Source organism: Protopterus annectens, chromosome 7.part1, assembly GCF_019279795.1.
Source record: "Protopterus annectens isolate FY-2018-M chromosome 7.part1, PAN1.0, whole genome shotgun sequence".
Classification (NCBI taxonomy): domain Eukaryota; kingdom Metazoa; phylum Chordata; order Ceratodontiformes; family Protopteridae; genus Protopterus; species Protopterus annectens.
In genome coordinates this window covers 220,569,305-220,582,270 of record NC_056740.1, presented here as the reverse complement: position 1 = coordinate 220,582,270, position 12,966 = coordinate 220,569,305, and the positions used below count along the sequence as shown (strand labels likewise).

General features: G+C 41.3%; 1 protein-coding gene across 2 annotated transcripts in view; it reads left to right on the top strand.

The window, feature by feature from the left end:
* Positions 1–9,642, top strand: part of LOC122807704 (uncharacterized protein HI_0077-like) — a 731,990-nt gene extending 722,348 nt beyond the window's left edge. For both annotated transcript variants that reach the window (XM_044078675.1, XM_044078674.1), the window contains exon 12: positions 9,036–9,642. In XM_044078675.1, coding sequence (XP_043934610.1) covers positions 9,036–9,068 — 33 coding nt within the window. In that variant the 3' untranslated portion in view covers positions 9,069–9,642. The remainder of the gene's footprint in view (positions 1–9,035) is intronic.
* The last annotated feature ends 3,324 nt before the right edge of the window (positions 9,643–12,966 follow it).

Here is a 12,966-nt window from a genome sequence, read left to right as displayed (position 1 = left end):
GGGCCAAAAATAGGTCCTCACACTCCTCTAAAGACACAGAAATGGCAGGAGAGGAGAGTGCCTACAGAAAATCAATGGCAAGGAAGGTAACAACAGGGACGCGCACGGCAAGGTAAAACAACCACTAGCGCACAACAACTACAGTGACACGTAACAGGACAATCAGCACCAGGGGGCAAATGCTCCACCAGGAAAAAATAGAAGCACCCTGCCTTATTTTCAGTTAGCCTTAAAACCAAAGAACTGGCACTACATCACAAGAGACAAGTGGATTTTGCAACTATAGACTAAGGCTGGCGTTTCATTTCCATATTTAATTCAGAAAAAAGAAAAGACAGAAACCTAAAAAACACCAAAAGAAAAAAGTCGAAAAACATTGGAAAAGGTTAGCAAAGTGGAACAGGTTACCAGGTACCATCTATGGAACAAGGGTTTACAGAAGACTCCAGACTATTCTCTATACCAAGAATTGACTGGTGGCCTATTATATTCTCGACCTGTCCGTGCTGAACATTGTTCCAAAATTCAATGGGCTGAGTTACCTCCAGCAGCTTCCTATGCTGGGCAAGGAGAATGCCTGTGATCCAGATCTGACAGGCATATACCGCCTGCTAATATTACCACCAAGAAAATGAAGATAATTTCTCAGATTTCTTTGCCAAACTTGAGCATTCCTCCCAGCATTGCCCCTGGACGATCTAAACAGCCCAGAGTGTTCATTTAAAAAGCCGATCAGTATAATGCCCACTGCAGGTCAGGAATCTCAATATATCGGACATACAACCATCATTGCCCCAAGAAGAACCACAAAACAAACATTTTATTTAACAAACAGTCATTTGTTTACTGGTAAGCCCTGCAAAAACATCAAAGAGAAAAATTCACACTGACCTCATCCCAAAGAATAACCTTCAGGGCAGAACAAACAGAAGTAATTCTAATGGCATTCCTCTTGGCAGCATCCTCTCTCTAACTTCCTCTACTTCTTGGCATGAAATAAACTTGAGAAATACACAGTATACCCTGAAGAATTTATGGTCTCAACACAGGGAGGTCCCTAGACCAGAAATACCATGAGAAAGCTATGCAAAACAAATTGGGTTAATCAATGGTCTCCCAGCTTATGCCTAGAAACCAAAACAATACCAGCCAAGAGCCTGAAACAAGAGTTCAGGCATCCAGTCAGGCATGTTTGTCCAACCCAGCCATTCCAAACAACCACAGTAACAACCAAGCAACAGATCTCAGATGGGCCTCAGACCGATAAGCCCACAAGTGGACAAGTGCATACATCAGCTGATTTCAGACAGATCAGCTGCAAAATCAAAGCAAAGATGAAGGAAATGCTGAATCACAAACCAGCAATGGTACATTTCAGTTGATGATAAGGAAGAAGGGCAAAGCATGATAAGGACAGACAACACCACAGTCCTGTGGGTACACATACAAACACATGGCACTCATTCTGGATTCTATGCCGGATGGCACTCACAACCAAGCATTGGCTTGAGCTATGCTCCCGGCAGTTACAAGCAATATTTGTATATTAAAAGAAAACATTCTAGCAGACATCACGAGGGGAACTACCGGACATGCTAACGAATGATACACCCTCAATCTTCACTCAAGAAAAATAGGAAATGGGGACCCACACAAATAGACCTATTTACTCAGACCGGCCAATCACCAGCTCAGAAGGCTGACAGCATATCGCATTCCCACTTCTTCCTTTGATGCACAAGGTGCTATGAATTCTGGAAAGGCCTGACAGCATATGCATTCCCACCCTCCTCAAGAAGGCATCAAGCTACATTCTGATAGCAGGAACGCCAACAGTGGACATCTCTACCCATTACTTGCTGCCAAGACAAAATTGGTACCCATTACTGAGGAGTACCTACCGGGGAAAGATGTGGAAACTCTGCAGCTGACTGCCTGGAAACATAGAGCAGGCACACCCCAGATTTATCCCAAAAAGTTAAAGACACATTATCCTTGAAGCCATAAGAGCAACTAACAAGAATTTAGAAGAAAGGGTTAAAAGACAAAGAAGGAACTGGCAGAATTTCAACAAGAAGGAATCATCAAGGTTGGAATACTGAAAAGGGAAAAAGATATTACCAAAAGGTGGGTGATGCGTGTCCTATCATTGCCAACATCCTGGAGCATCCTGCAGAATACCCATACAGCTCTGTCCGGCCCTCCATCAAGATACATCAGCTATTTCTGCACAATACAGCTTCGATGTCTCTGTGAGGAAACCAAGAGGAAACCACTCAGGGAGTTTCTGAGAGAACCAAAACGTAAACTCCCCCGTACAAACATAAGAGCATGGAGCAGATCTTCAAAAAAATTGACACCCTCTACTTTTCAGCAGGCAATTACCTCAACAAGAAGGGTTTCTGAGCTACAGGCTGCAATGGCAGTACAACCCTTTTAAGGGTTCCATCAAGATACTTTAATTAATGGCAACCCAATCCAATCTTTTCTCGAATCAAGGAGGTCCATGAGAACAAATAAATCATTTATGCCACTACCTACTTCCATCCCAATCCAAACCAGGCCGGGCACCTACTTCTGCCTACTTCCCAAGACACAGAAGCTACTTGGGATCAACTGCATATGTATAGATGGCATAGCGCTTACCTGACAGGGCAATGGGCAAGGAAGGGCTGACCAGCTTCTGACCAACTATGCAACAGGGAAGGAACAGCACTTCAAGACAATTCAATCAGATAGGAAATGGAATCAGATTCTGTTAGAACTACCAAGGAAAGCAACCCCTAGCCACAGAAGCCTCATCCACAGCTGGCTAAGGGCTCTACCAACAAGGAGGCTCTTTTCTGGCTACCAAGGACACATAGGCTGCATGAACATTATAAGCATAAGGCATACTCGTGCCAACATTAGCTTAGCTTTATACTCTGTTGCCAAGGGATCCACTGCCCACCATTATTCCATCCCAACTGCACCATAATTTCTTCTTCCTCCTCCCCTATTCTTATATTTCACCTATTTAGTGACTGCAGATGCATCCTTTGTACAGTTTGTACTACCATGGTACCTACCATAAATGTGATGTCCCGAACAGGAGTCAAGATACTACCCTCCTTCCCTCTGTGGGCTTCCCCTGGGTAGCCCTAGGGTATTTATAGGGTCTAGGCCCTTCTAATAGGATTTATTTGTTAGTATGTACATACATGTATATTTATTTTTGTGTTTGCATTCTACTATTTGGAAACATTGGCATTTAGAAAAATTTTGATTTGCTGGCCCGTGAGGGGGCATCTGGACTGGGGCAAGAAACAGGAAAATGGCTGGCGCTATTGGATGCCTTTATAATTCGAAAAACTGAAGCTAAGGACGCCGGGTGAAGTGCACCTTGACGAGGCCAGACCAGACTTTGACTTTGAACTGTCGAGCCAGGGCTGCTGCTGGCGAGGACACAACATTTGTGGGGGACTGCAGATGCATTCCTGTTCGGACATCTACATTTATGGTAGGTACAAAACTGTACTTTTTATAGGGTTCCTGAGTCTCATTTGTTCTTGTTTAAGAATCCTTCTGCAGATCCTGAAACTATATCTCAGGGCTCTAAGGCTGCTAAAGTTGCTTCTTCTAAGAATCCTATTCCCTCTGAGAAGGATTCTCGTGCCTTGGACAGGTGGGGTAAAAAGGTATATACTTCTGCTACCCTTTCTGTTAGGGCTTTAAATTGCCAGTTTCATATGTTTAAAGCTTGCCTCCCTTCCTGCATGTGCAGAAGATAAGGAACTACAGGATGTATTGCATGCAACTGAACAACTGAACAAACCTAGCTTACATTGTGGTTTTGATGCTTTGGATGCTTCTTGCAGGGCCGCAGCCTCTGGTACTGTTATCAGGAGACATGCTTGGCTTCGTGAGCAAAGTTTACCTGAACAGGTTAAGGCTAAATTATTAGATGCCCCTGTTCAGCATGATGTTCTTTTTGGATCTAAGGCTGAGGAGGTTATTAAAAAGATGGAAGAAAAGGCAAAATCTATGCAAACTGTGAAAGATTTCTTGCAAGTTCAGCCTCCTAGATTTTCCAGGAATTGGCCCTCCAAAATTTGGTCCTTTCCCACGTCTGACAGGCCTCAAAGGGGAAGATATAGACGCTCCAGAGGTCGTGGCCAAGCTCAGGCCTCCTACAGATCGAGACAATGGACTGCTTCTTCACCTAGAAGGGGAGAAGACAGATCCCAATCTCAAAGAAAGCAAACTCAATGACTCTATCGGTTGGGCTACAGGACCTCTTTACCTGGATGCCCCTCTCGGAGGAAAACTTTCTCTTTTTTACAGAAATTGGACTCATATTACCCAGGACAAATGGGTATTGGACGTGATTTTAAAAGGCTACAAATTCCACTTTCTTACCTTGCGAAGGGCTTTCGGTTGGCCAGATCTGCCAAAACATCAATGGTCAGAGGCCTTAAATCAAGTGGATGCTCTTCTGGCCATGAGAGCCATAGAGCCTGTTCCACTCTTAGAGATGGGAAAAGGTTTTTATTCAAGACTGTTTCTGGTTCCAAGAAAGCAAAGCTCATGGAGACCTATTCTGGACCTTTCTGTGTTAAACACCTTTTTGGAAATTCCAAAATTCAAGATGCTTACTCTGCAGCAGCTGATTCCAATGCTCTCTCAGGACGCCTGGATGGTGACGTTGGATCTAAAGGAAGCTTATTTACACATTCCCATCAGGCAGGAACGCAGGAAATTCCTCAGGTTCAAGGCAGGTTCGAGACACTTTCAATTCTCTGTACTGCCCTTTGGTTTATCTACTGCCCAGAGTCTTTACCAAGTGCCTGGCACCAGTAGTGGCTTATTGCAGACTGCAGGGGATTCAGATTTACCCCTGTTTGGACGACTGCCTTATTCAGGCAGACAGCAAGGATCTTTTACTTCAACATCTGGATTTTGTTCAACGTCTTCTCCTCCTACTGGGATTTTCAGTGAACACAAAAGTCACATTTGATCCCTTCTCAACAAATGGTATTTCTGGGAGCCCTCTTAAATACAACCTTACAAAGGGCCTTCCTCACTACAGAAAAACAAATACAGCTGGCTTCAATTTTCAAAACTTTGGCAACTCTACCTCAGCTCACTGCAAGGAAATTCCTGCAGGCACTGGGCTACATGGCTTCCTGCATTCTGTTGATTCCAAATGCAAGGCTTCATATGAGAAAGCTTCAATGGTATCTGAAAAGTGTATGGTCGCAGCATTACCACGATCTGGACACTCTGATTCCTCTGATCCCCTGCCTCCAGAAGGAGTTCTTTGGTGGTCCAGGGTGTGTGCGTTAAATGAAGGAAAGCCTTTCCGTCTTCCTCAACCTTCTCAAATCATAACCACGGACGCCTCGGATTATGCTTGGGAGCACATTTTCTAGGCAATTGCCAGCAGGGAACCTGGACAAAGGATCATCTTCACTGGCACATCAATCTGAAGGAAATGTTGGCAGTTCAAAATGCTCTTCTAGCCTTCAAGAATCTTTTGCATCCAGGACCTCTTTTGATTTGCACAGACAACACCACAGTCATGTGGTACATAAACAAGCAGGGGGGTTCTCATTCGTACCCCCTTTGCAGACTAGCTATGGCTTTATGGGACACAGCTCTAAATCTGAATCTACATCTCCAGGCCCAATTCATACCAGGAGAACAGAATCTCTTAGCGGACAGCCTAAGCAGGAACATTTTAGATCCTCACGAATGGATGCTAGACACCTACTTATTCAACAGGATTACTGCAGTTTGGGGATGCCCCCAGATAGATCTGTTTGCATCCCATCTCAATCATCAGCTGCCTCTCTTTTGCACCAGGTCATTCCACAAAACAGCTTGGAAAGTGGATGCCCTGTCCTTCAGCTGGAGAAACCTTTCGGGATATGCCTTCCCTCCTCTTCCTCGGATTTTACTAAAGATAAAACAGGACAAGCCCACGTTTCTCATCTTGATTGCTCCAAATTGGCCTCGACAGTTTTGGTATCCAACTTTAAAGCACGTGTTCTTGGAGCCTCCTTGGATTCTCCCTCTGAACCCTTCTCTTCTGTCCCAGCATCAGGGTCAGTTGCTACATTCCAATCTCAAGACCCTTTGTCTGGCAGCTTGGCTCTTCAAAGGAATTTGATCTCTTCTAGCCTTCCCAAACAAGTTTTGGATGTTCTTTTGGAAGCTAGACGACCTAGCACTAGGAAATCCAATGCCTCTAAATGGAAGAGATTTTGCATTTGGATGCAGGACCGAGGCTTGGACCCTCTGGTACCTGATCTCTCTTCTATTTTGCTCTACCTTTCGGATCTTTTGTCTAATGGACTTTCCTTTTCTTCCATTAAGATTCATGCTTCTGCTATTTCTGCTCATTTCAATACTGATCCCCCTATTTTTTCTCATCCTTTGGTGAGACGATTCTTGAGAGGGGCTAAGAATTTAAGGCCTCCCAGAACCCCTCCTGTTCCTGCTTGGGATCTTAATTATGTTTTAGAAAAACTTACTTTGCCTCCTTTTGAGCCTGCTGCATCTTCAGATATTAAATTTTTATCTTGGAAGACAGTTCTTTTGTTAGCTTTGACTTCTGCCAGAAGGGTCTCAGAGTTGCAAGCTCTCATGGCTGTGGAACCATACCTTATTTTCCACCAGGACAGAGTATCCTTGAGGACCAATCCTACTTTCATGCCTAAGGTGATTTCGAAAGTGGCTTTGAATCAAACAATTCACCTTCCTACCTTCTTTCCTAATCCTCAGAATAAAGGGGAAAGGATTTTGCATTCCTTGGACGTGCACAGACAGTTACGATTTTATTTGGACAAGACTAAAGAGTTCAGAAAATCTAACCAATTGTTTGTTTCTTTTGCCTCCAGTTCTCTTAGAAAGGCTCTTTCCAAACAAACTATTTCCAAATGGATTTCTTATGGAATAAGATTTTGTTACACTCATCATGGGAAACAATTTCCAGGTACTGTGAGAAGTCATTCTACTAGAGCAGCTGCTACTTCTACAGCTTTTCTCAGGGGAGTTCCTACCAAGGATATCTTGGAAGCTGCCACTTGGAGTTCTGTGCATACTTTTTCCAAGCACTACAATCTCCCTTTGTATTCTAAGACCAGGGCAGGCTTTGCCTCTGCTGTTTTGCAGGGTCTTCTTGCTGCCCCTTCTTCTGTCTAAACCTCCCCTTTTTTCACTGCTTTGGGATTCCACCCTACAGTTATGACTGCAACAGTGAAACACGATGAACATAGTACAGTTGTGTACACCTACCATAAATGTAGATGTTCGAGTGTCTTCACTGTTGCAGTCAGTGTTTCCCTCCCTCCTATCCCCTCTTTTTCTCTTTTTTGTGGTGTATTTGTGTTTCCTAGTGGGATTCATTTATGATTTATTAGGGACTTCTGACATCTAGGGCAAGAAAGGCTGGAGAAGATGGCGTCGGCTGAGGGCTATGTACCAGAGCGTACTGACGTCAGGGTACTGGCTTGTACAGCCGACGCCAGACCCAGACTTTGGGATTCTGGCCGACCTCGGGCTGCCTGCCGGCAGGAGCACCCTACAGTTATGACTGCAACAGTGAAGACACTCGAACATCTACATTTATGGTAGGTGTACACAACTGTACTTTTCTCTCTATGTATACATTGTACTCCAAATTCTTGGACTTCCTCCGTTTCAGAGCTGACACTGTAGCCTTGGATCCTGTTTCCTTTCCACAGGTATTTCCAGAAACCCCTTGGCTTTCTCTTGGTGCCCCCCTCCTCTCTCACTCACTCACTTTCACTCTCTGTCCTCTTTAACTGCAGTTACTCACAGTCCCATTCCTGATGTCATCTCTTAAAGTGTTAGCATCCTCCTGCACTTCATTACAACAGCATGGTATACATAAAATACAAAACACTACACTGTATTTGCATAGACACATAAGAATACATCTTTTTATTGCTAAAATTGGCAATTTTTGTGGTGGTGGCGGGCAACCACCATGCTATATTGCTCAGCATATACTGAGGTATGGTTTGGTTGAGGCAGAAATTTATTGAGTGCTGCATTGTCAAGTCAAGTAGGTATTGTGGTCATTCCAGTGAAGGGTCACCTCTGTAATGACTACAGTATGACAAGTGGCAGTATGTTCTGTGCATTGTAGAAGCAGACTTAAGAGCCTAAGTAGCAGAAGGTTTGCATGCAATCTTAGTCATGTATTAATGTTATCAGTCTTAAAAAAAAAAAAAAGCAAAACAAAATATGACTTGTAAATAAATGTATGACATCTGATCGAATGACCAGCTACCAGAATAGTGACTTCTGAACATTGAAACAGAGAACATCGACACATTCTATGCATGCTTTGGGGATTACCCAAGAGTGGTCATAAACCAGCCTCTTCCCTGCACCTCCACACCTCCTGCTAATTATACTAACTCCAAGATCACACAATCCCCAGGGAAAGGGAATATTACCCTACATGGGGATTGTTGAGCTTGCACAACTGTCGACCATCTGTGTAATTCGACTAAATAGTGTTGACCACACAGACATTGATGTAGCCAGTCATTCAACCAGCTGCCCATATACATTTTTGTATCTTTAGAGAGACAGAGTACATATTTATCATATAGGAAGGAGAAACTAACTTTGCATCATGGAATTAGTAAAGTTTAAGAGGTAGAACAGTTCTTATAAATGGCTTAGAGATCCAATGCTTTTTTTTTTTTTTGAAGATTAATTGAAAGGTGCTTACTGCAGTTTCCATGATATGGTATTGCATTCAAAAGCATTAGAAAAGTTCAGGAATGTTTTGAATGACTGATGGAAAAATGCAGGTTGTTCCTTTCATAGGCTATATGTATTACTTTCCATCAGTTATGTAACTGGATATGGTAAGAGTGACTACATGTAATGTGCAAGTACTTGATTCATCTTGAGCCAGAAACCTGATAATACATAGTTGCAGAACTGTTAATTTAAAAAATCCATACTGTACTTGTAGTTAAATCGTAATGCTTCTTTTTATTTTATTTTTCTAGTGGTATCTGCCTTTGGTTAAGCCAGTTCGCTGAGAATGCTGTTCACCATTAGTATGACATCAGCCCATGGACAAAAACACAGCTTTTCACTGAAACTTTGACTTGACTGTGGCCATTCCATTGCTTCTGTATTGAACCAATTAGTACACTTTCTGACATTTATGTCAGTTTTTATTTGTTCTAGTGACTGATGTTCATTTGGATAGAAAATGTGTGCCAAGGTATATTTCTGTGCATTATTTATTTTGTACATCTTGGACTGTGCCTGGACATTCAGAACACTTTGGGTTTTCACTTGTTTTTTAAGTGTCTAAATAGCCAACATTTTTGTGTTTAAAAACTACTACTGCTTCCTGCTAAATTTAAGATCAGCATGAAAGAAATATACTTTTTTGACAAATTTTTGACTTAAAAATGTAACACTTGCCAGAGAGTTTAATGCCATACTGTTTATTGATTTACTGTAACATTGTGGTCTTGTACTGTTATACAGTTGTATTCTTTCTCATCTTGGCAGTTAAGAAAAATACTTTGTGCATTTTTTATAAGAGCGAGAAAACTGGACTATGATGGTACATTCAAGTAAAAAAAAAAAAGTTCAGACTAATGTTTGAACATGCGGTGTTCTTAAGAAATAGTCTTACATTTAAAATGAAGTTAGTGCCACCAACTTCATTTTATATTTCTAGTTATTTAAAAAAACTGTTTAACTGATAATTTGAAGGTTATTTTTCCTATACATGGGTTATTCATAATCTAACTTTGTCTTGTGGCTTGGCCTGGTGCTGATTTTTTATTTGTTTTTTATTTAATTAGGAGTCTGATTGGGCTTAAACTTTTTCAGCAGATATTTTTTTTAGGGGGTGCAGAGGACTTCAAAGAAGTTGAGATTACATAGATAATTCCAGAGCTTTATATTCAGTACAGGTTTGAAAGAGATTATACAATAGGTAGGGTCAATGAGAAGACTTAAGAGGTAGCAAACTAACAAGTTTTTGTAGTACACTACAGTATTTACATATTTAAAGTGTTGTGTGTGTTTTCCATTTGCAAATTATACAACAGTGTATGAAGTATTCACAAGTTTAAGATATCTGTCTAGCAGGTCAGGGTAGAAAAATGGATTGGGGAGCATAACATGTTAGTGTATAAAGTTATAATGTTTATTGTTTAATAATGCTTACCATTAAGCAGAATTTAAATTAATTTGTGAAGTTATGAAAACATGAGAGAATAAGAAGGCACAAACTATATACATATAGTTGTTGCATAATAATGTAACTTAGTGTTTAATGAATTACATAGATGATGCTGATACAGCAGTTAACAGTAAGTTGAATTTTTATGCTGTTGCATCCAAGTGTTACAATAATGGGGCATTATGACAAAATGTTGGAATAAGTGTGTGAGGCAGGTAGTGTTTATGGAGTAGTTTGGTGGGTGGAATATGAGAGAGAAGTGTGAACTGATTAGAGATTACCTTTTAGATTGTACTTTGAAGGAGATTTGGAGGGACACTGTGATAGAACTTCAGTATTCACAGGGAAGATTAATTTGTTGATGCCTTGTGAACAGTAAAGCCTTCCCTTACTTGGAAGATGGGATCATATTAGTTTCTTGAAAGCTGGACTTGGCACATTGTAACTGGGAGTTTGTTCTGTTATTTCGAGACATGATAAAAAGAGTTTTGAGTCACCGTGATGATTCTGAAGAAATAATATTTATGTTTTGATTGGGTTGACTGATATGAGGTTTTAGGAGGGATAATATGCATTTAGTGATTTTGTAGATGGACATTTGCTGTAGTAATATATTGTAAGTCATTTATTAGGTGAGTCAGGGCAAGTTGTTGACCATATTCTAACCAGTGAGACCCAATGATTAGTTTGTGAGGGTTATCCAGCAGAAAACTTGTCAGCTGTATGGAAAACTTTTTGTAGTTTGTTGGCCTAAACTGGTACTGAATTTAGCAATGAAGAAGAGCCATAGAACAGACTGGGTAGCAGAAGAACTCTGGCAGCAGATAGCCTTGCATACTAAATTAGAAATATTTGATGTGATATGAAAGTCCATGTTTTTTGGCTTGTCTGAAGGACAATGGATTTAATGTGCTAGTTGAATTAGAGTTCAGTCAGTTATAACTCCTATTTGATATGTGGGTTTACTCTTTGAAGGAAACAAACACTTGCACTAATATTTGTTTTGTGGAAGAGTCTAGGGATGTGGAGGAGCATGAGATGAAGTTCATGACTTTGGTTTAAGACAAGTTAAATTCTGATTTGAGAAACACAGTTCAGTGGAATAGTCAGCATTTTGAATCACCAAGTGTAGAGTAGGATACTGTGGGAGTTCATGTTGCTAATAAAGATAATAAAAATCAGGGTTCCTAGTACAAAAATGTGGGAAACTCCTAGTGGAGCACCAGGTGGTGGTCGGATAAGGTGTCTCACTCCTTAGCCATTTGAGTTTGGCCTAAAAAGAACTAGAAATCAGTTGATAACTTGAAGATGGATTCTCCATCCAGTAAGGCAACGGAGGAGGCATCTGTGGTTGACTGTGTCATTGGCTTTACCAAGATCCTAGATAATGTTTCCTTCTTACATAATCACTGAAATTGTGGAATACAGTTTCCAATCCCTGCTGTGACTTAAAGCTGCATTCAGAATTAGAGAAGACGATATCTTCTGACAGATACTACAGTTGGCTGTGTATCCCATTTTTCCAAGTATTTAGACTGTGGTTATAGGAGTTTAGTAGGGCAAAGTTGTTTTATTAGATTTTCCTGTGCTCATTTGTTTGTTAACCAGTAAAGTGGAGTGATCTGAGGAACCTTTCCATCTGTAGGATTGACCCAGAAAATGATATGATGACGACTTGCAATTATAAAGAGGAACAGTACTGTTTTCTTCCCCAAAGAAAGGGAATGTAAACCTCTAACATTGAGGGCCCTCCTTAATGTGAGTTTTTTGGCTCATCCTTTCCTTCATTCAAAATTAGGTATCTGTTCCTCAGAAGTTCCTATGGCAAGAGATGTGATCTTGTGGTACTAATCAAAAAGAGAAGGCAATTTCTGTATTGCATTTGCCAATTTTTTTTTGTGACTCATACATTGAAGATTTCAGGCTTTGATATCTTTGGTAAAAGTTCTTGCTTTCATGTGCCCTTTTCTTTTAAGTTCTTTTTTGGCTTTTGAAGTACATCTGAATTCTGTATCATATGATGACAGAAAGCTCATCATGAGATGAGTTAGATTGGTCCCTGTCATGGCCCAAGGTGAGGGACAAAGTTTCTCCATCAGGGACCTGGCTCAGAGCAATTGATGGCTATCCCTCCTACAGGTAAGTCCACATTTTATGCAGCCATCTTCACAATGCTGGAGATTATCTCACTTAATGAGCAGATGGGCTTATTCGACTTTCCAGTGAAGTGGTGGTCCAGACACCGAGGGGAAACGCATCTCTGGTTCCCATCCCCGGAGTTGCCTTCCTGGGAACCTGTATCCCACATTTACAGTTAGTCAGTTCACCAGCGGCCCAGGTACTTGTTGCCAAGACTTCTAGAAGGACTTCTCCAGATCTGTCAGGATCAGTTGATTCCAGATGAGGAAGGACTATCAGGTGAGCCTGCTCCAGGATCTAGAACCCATTTGTGAAATATCAAATGCCCGTCTGATTTTGGATGGGAGCTTGAGCTGCAGGTATAAGATCTTAATCTTATGTAATTCAGTGTGGTGCCACTGCCAGACCTGATCAGGCCTCCTCCCTCTCACTTGTCACTTTTATGTAAATGGTTGCATTTAGGTCTTGATTTGTCTGGTATGATTAAATGATTTTCTCAATTGTGTACAAGCTTGAGCACAGTCCCTTATTTGTGATTGTTGGAGAACATGGGGTTCTTTTACCCTCAGGCTCTCATTAGCTGCTTGTTGTTT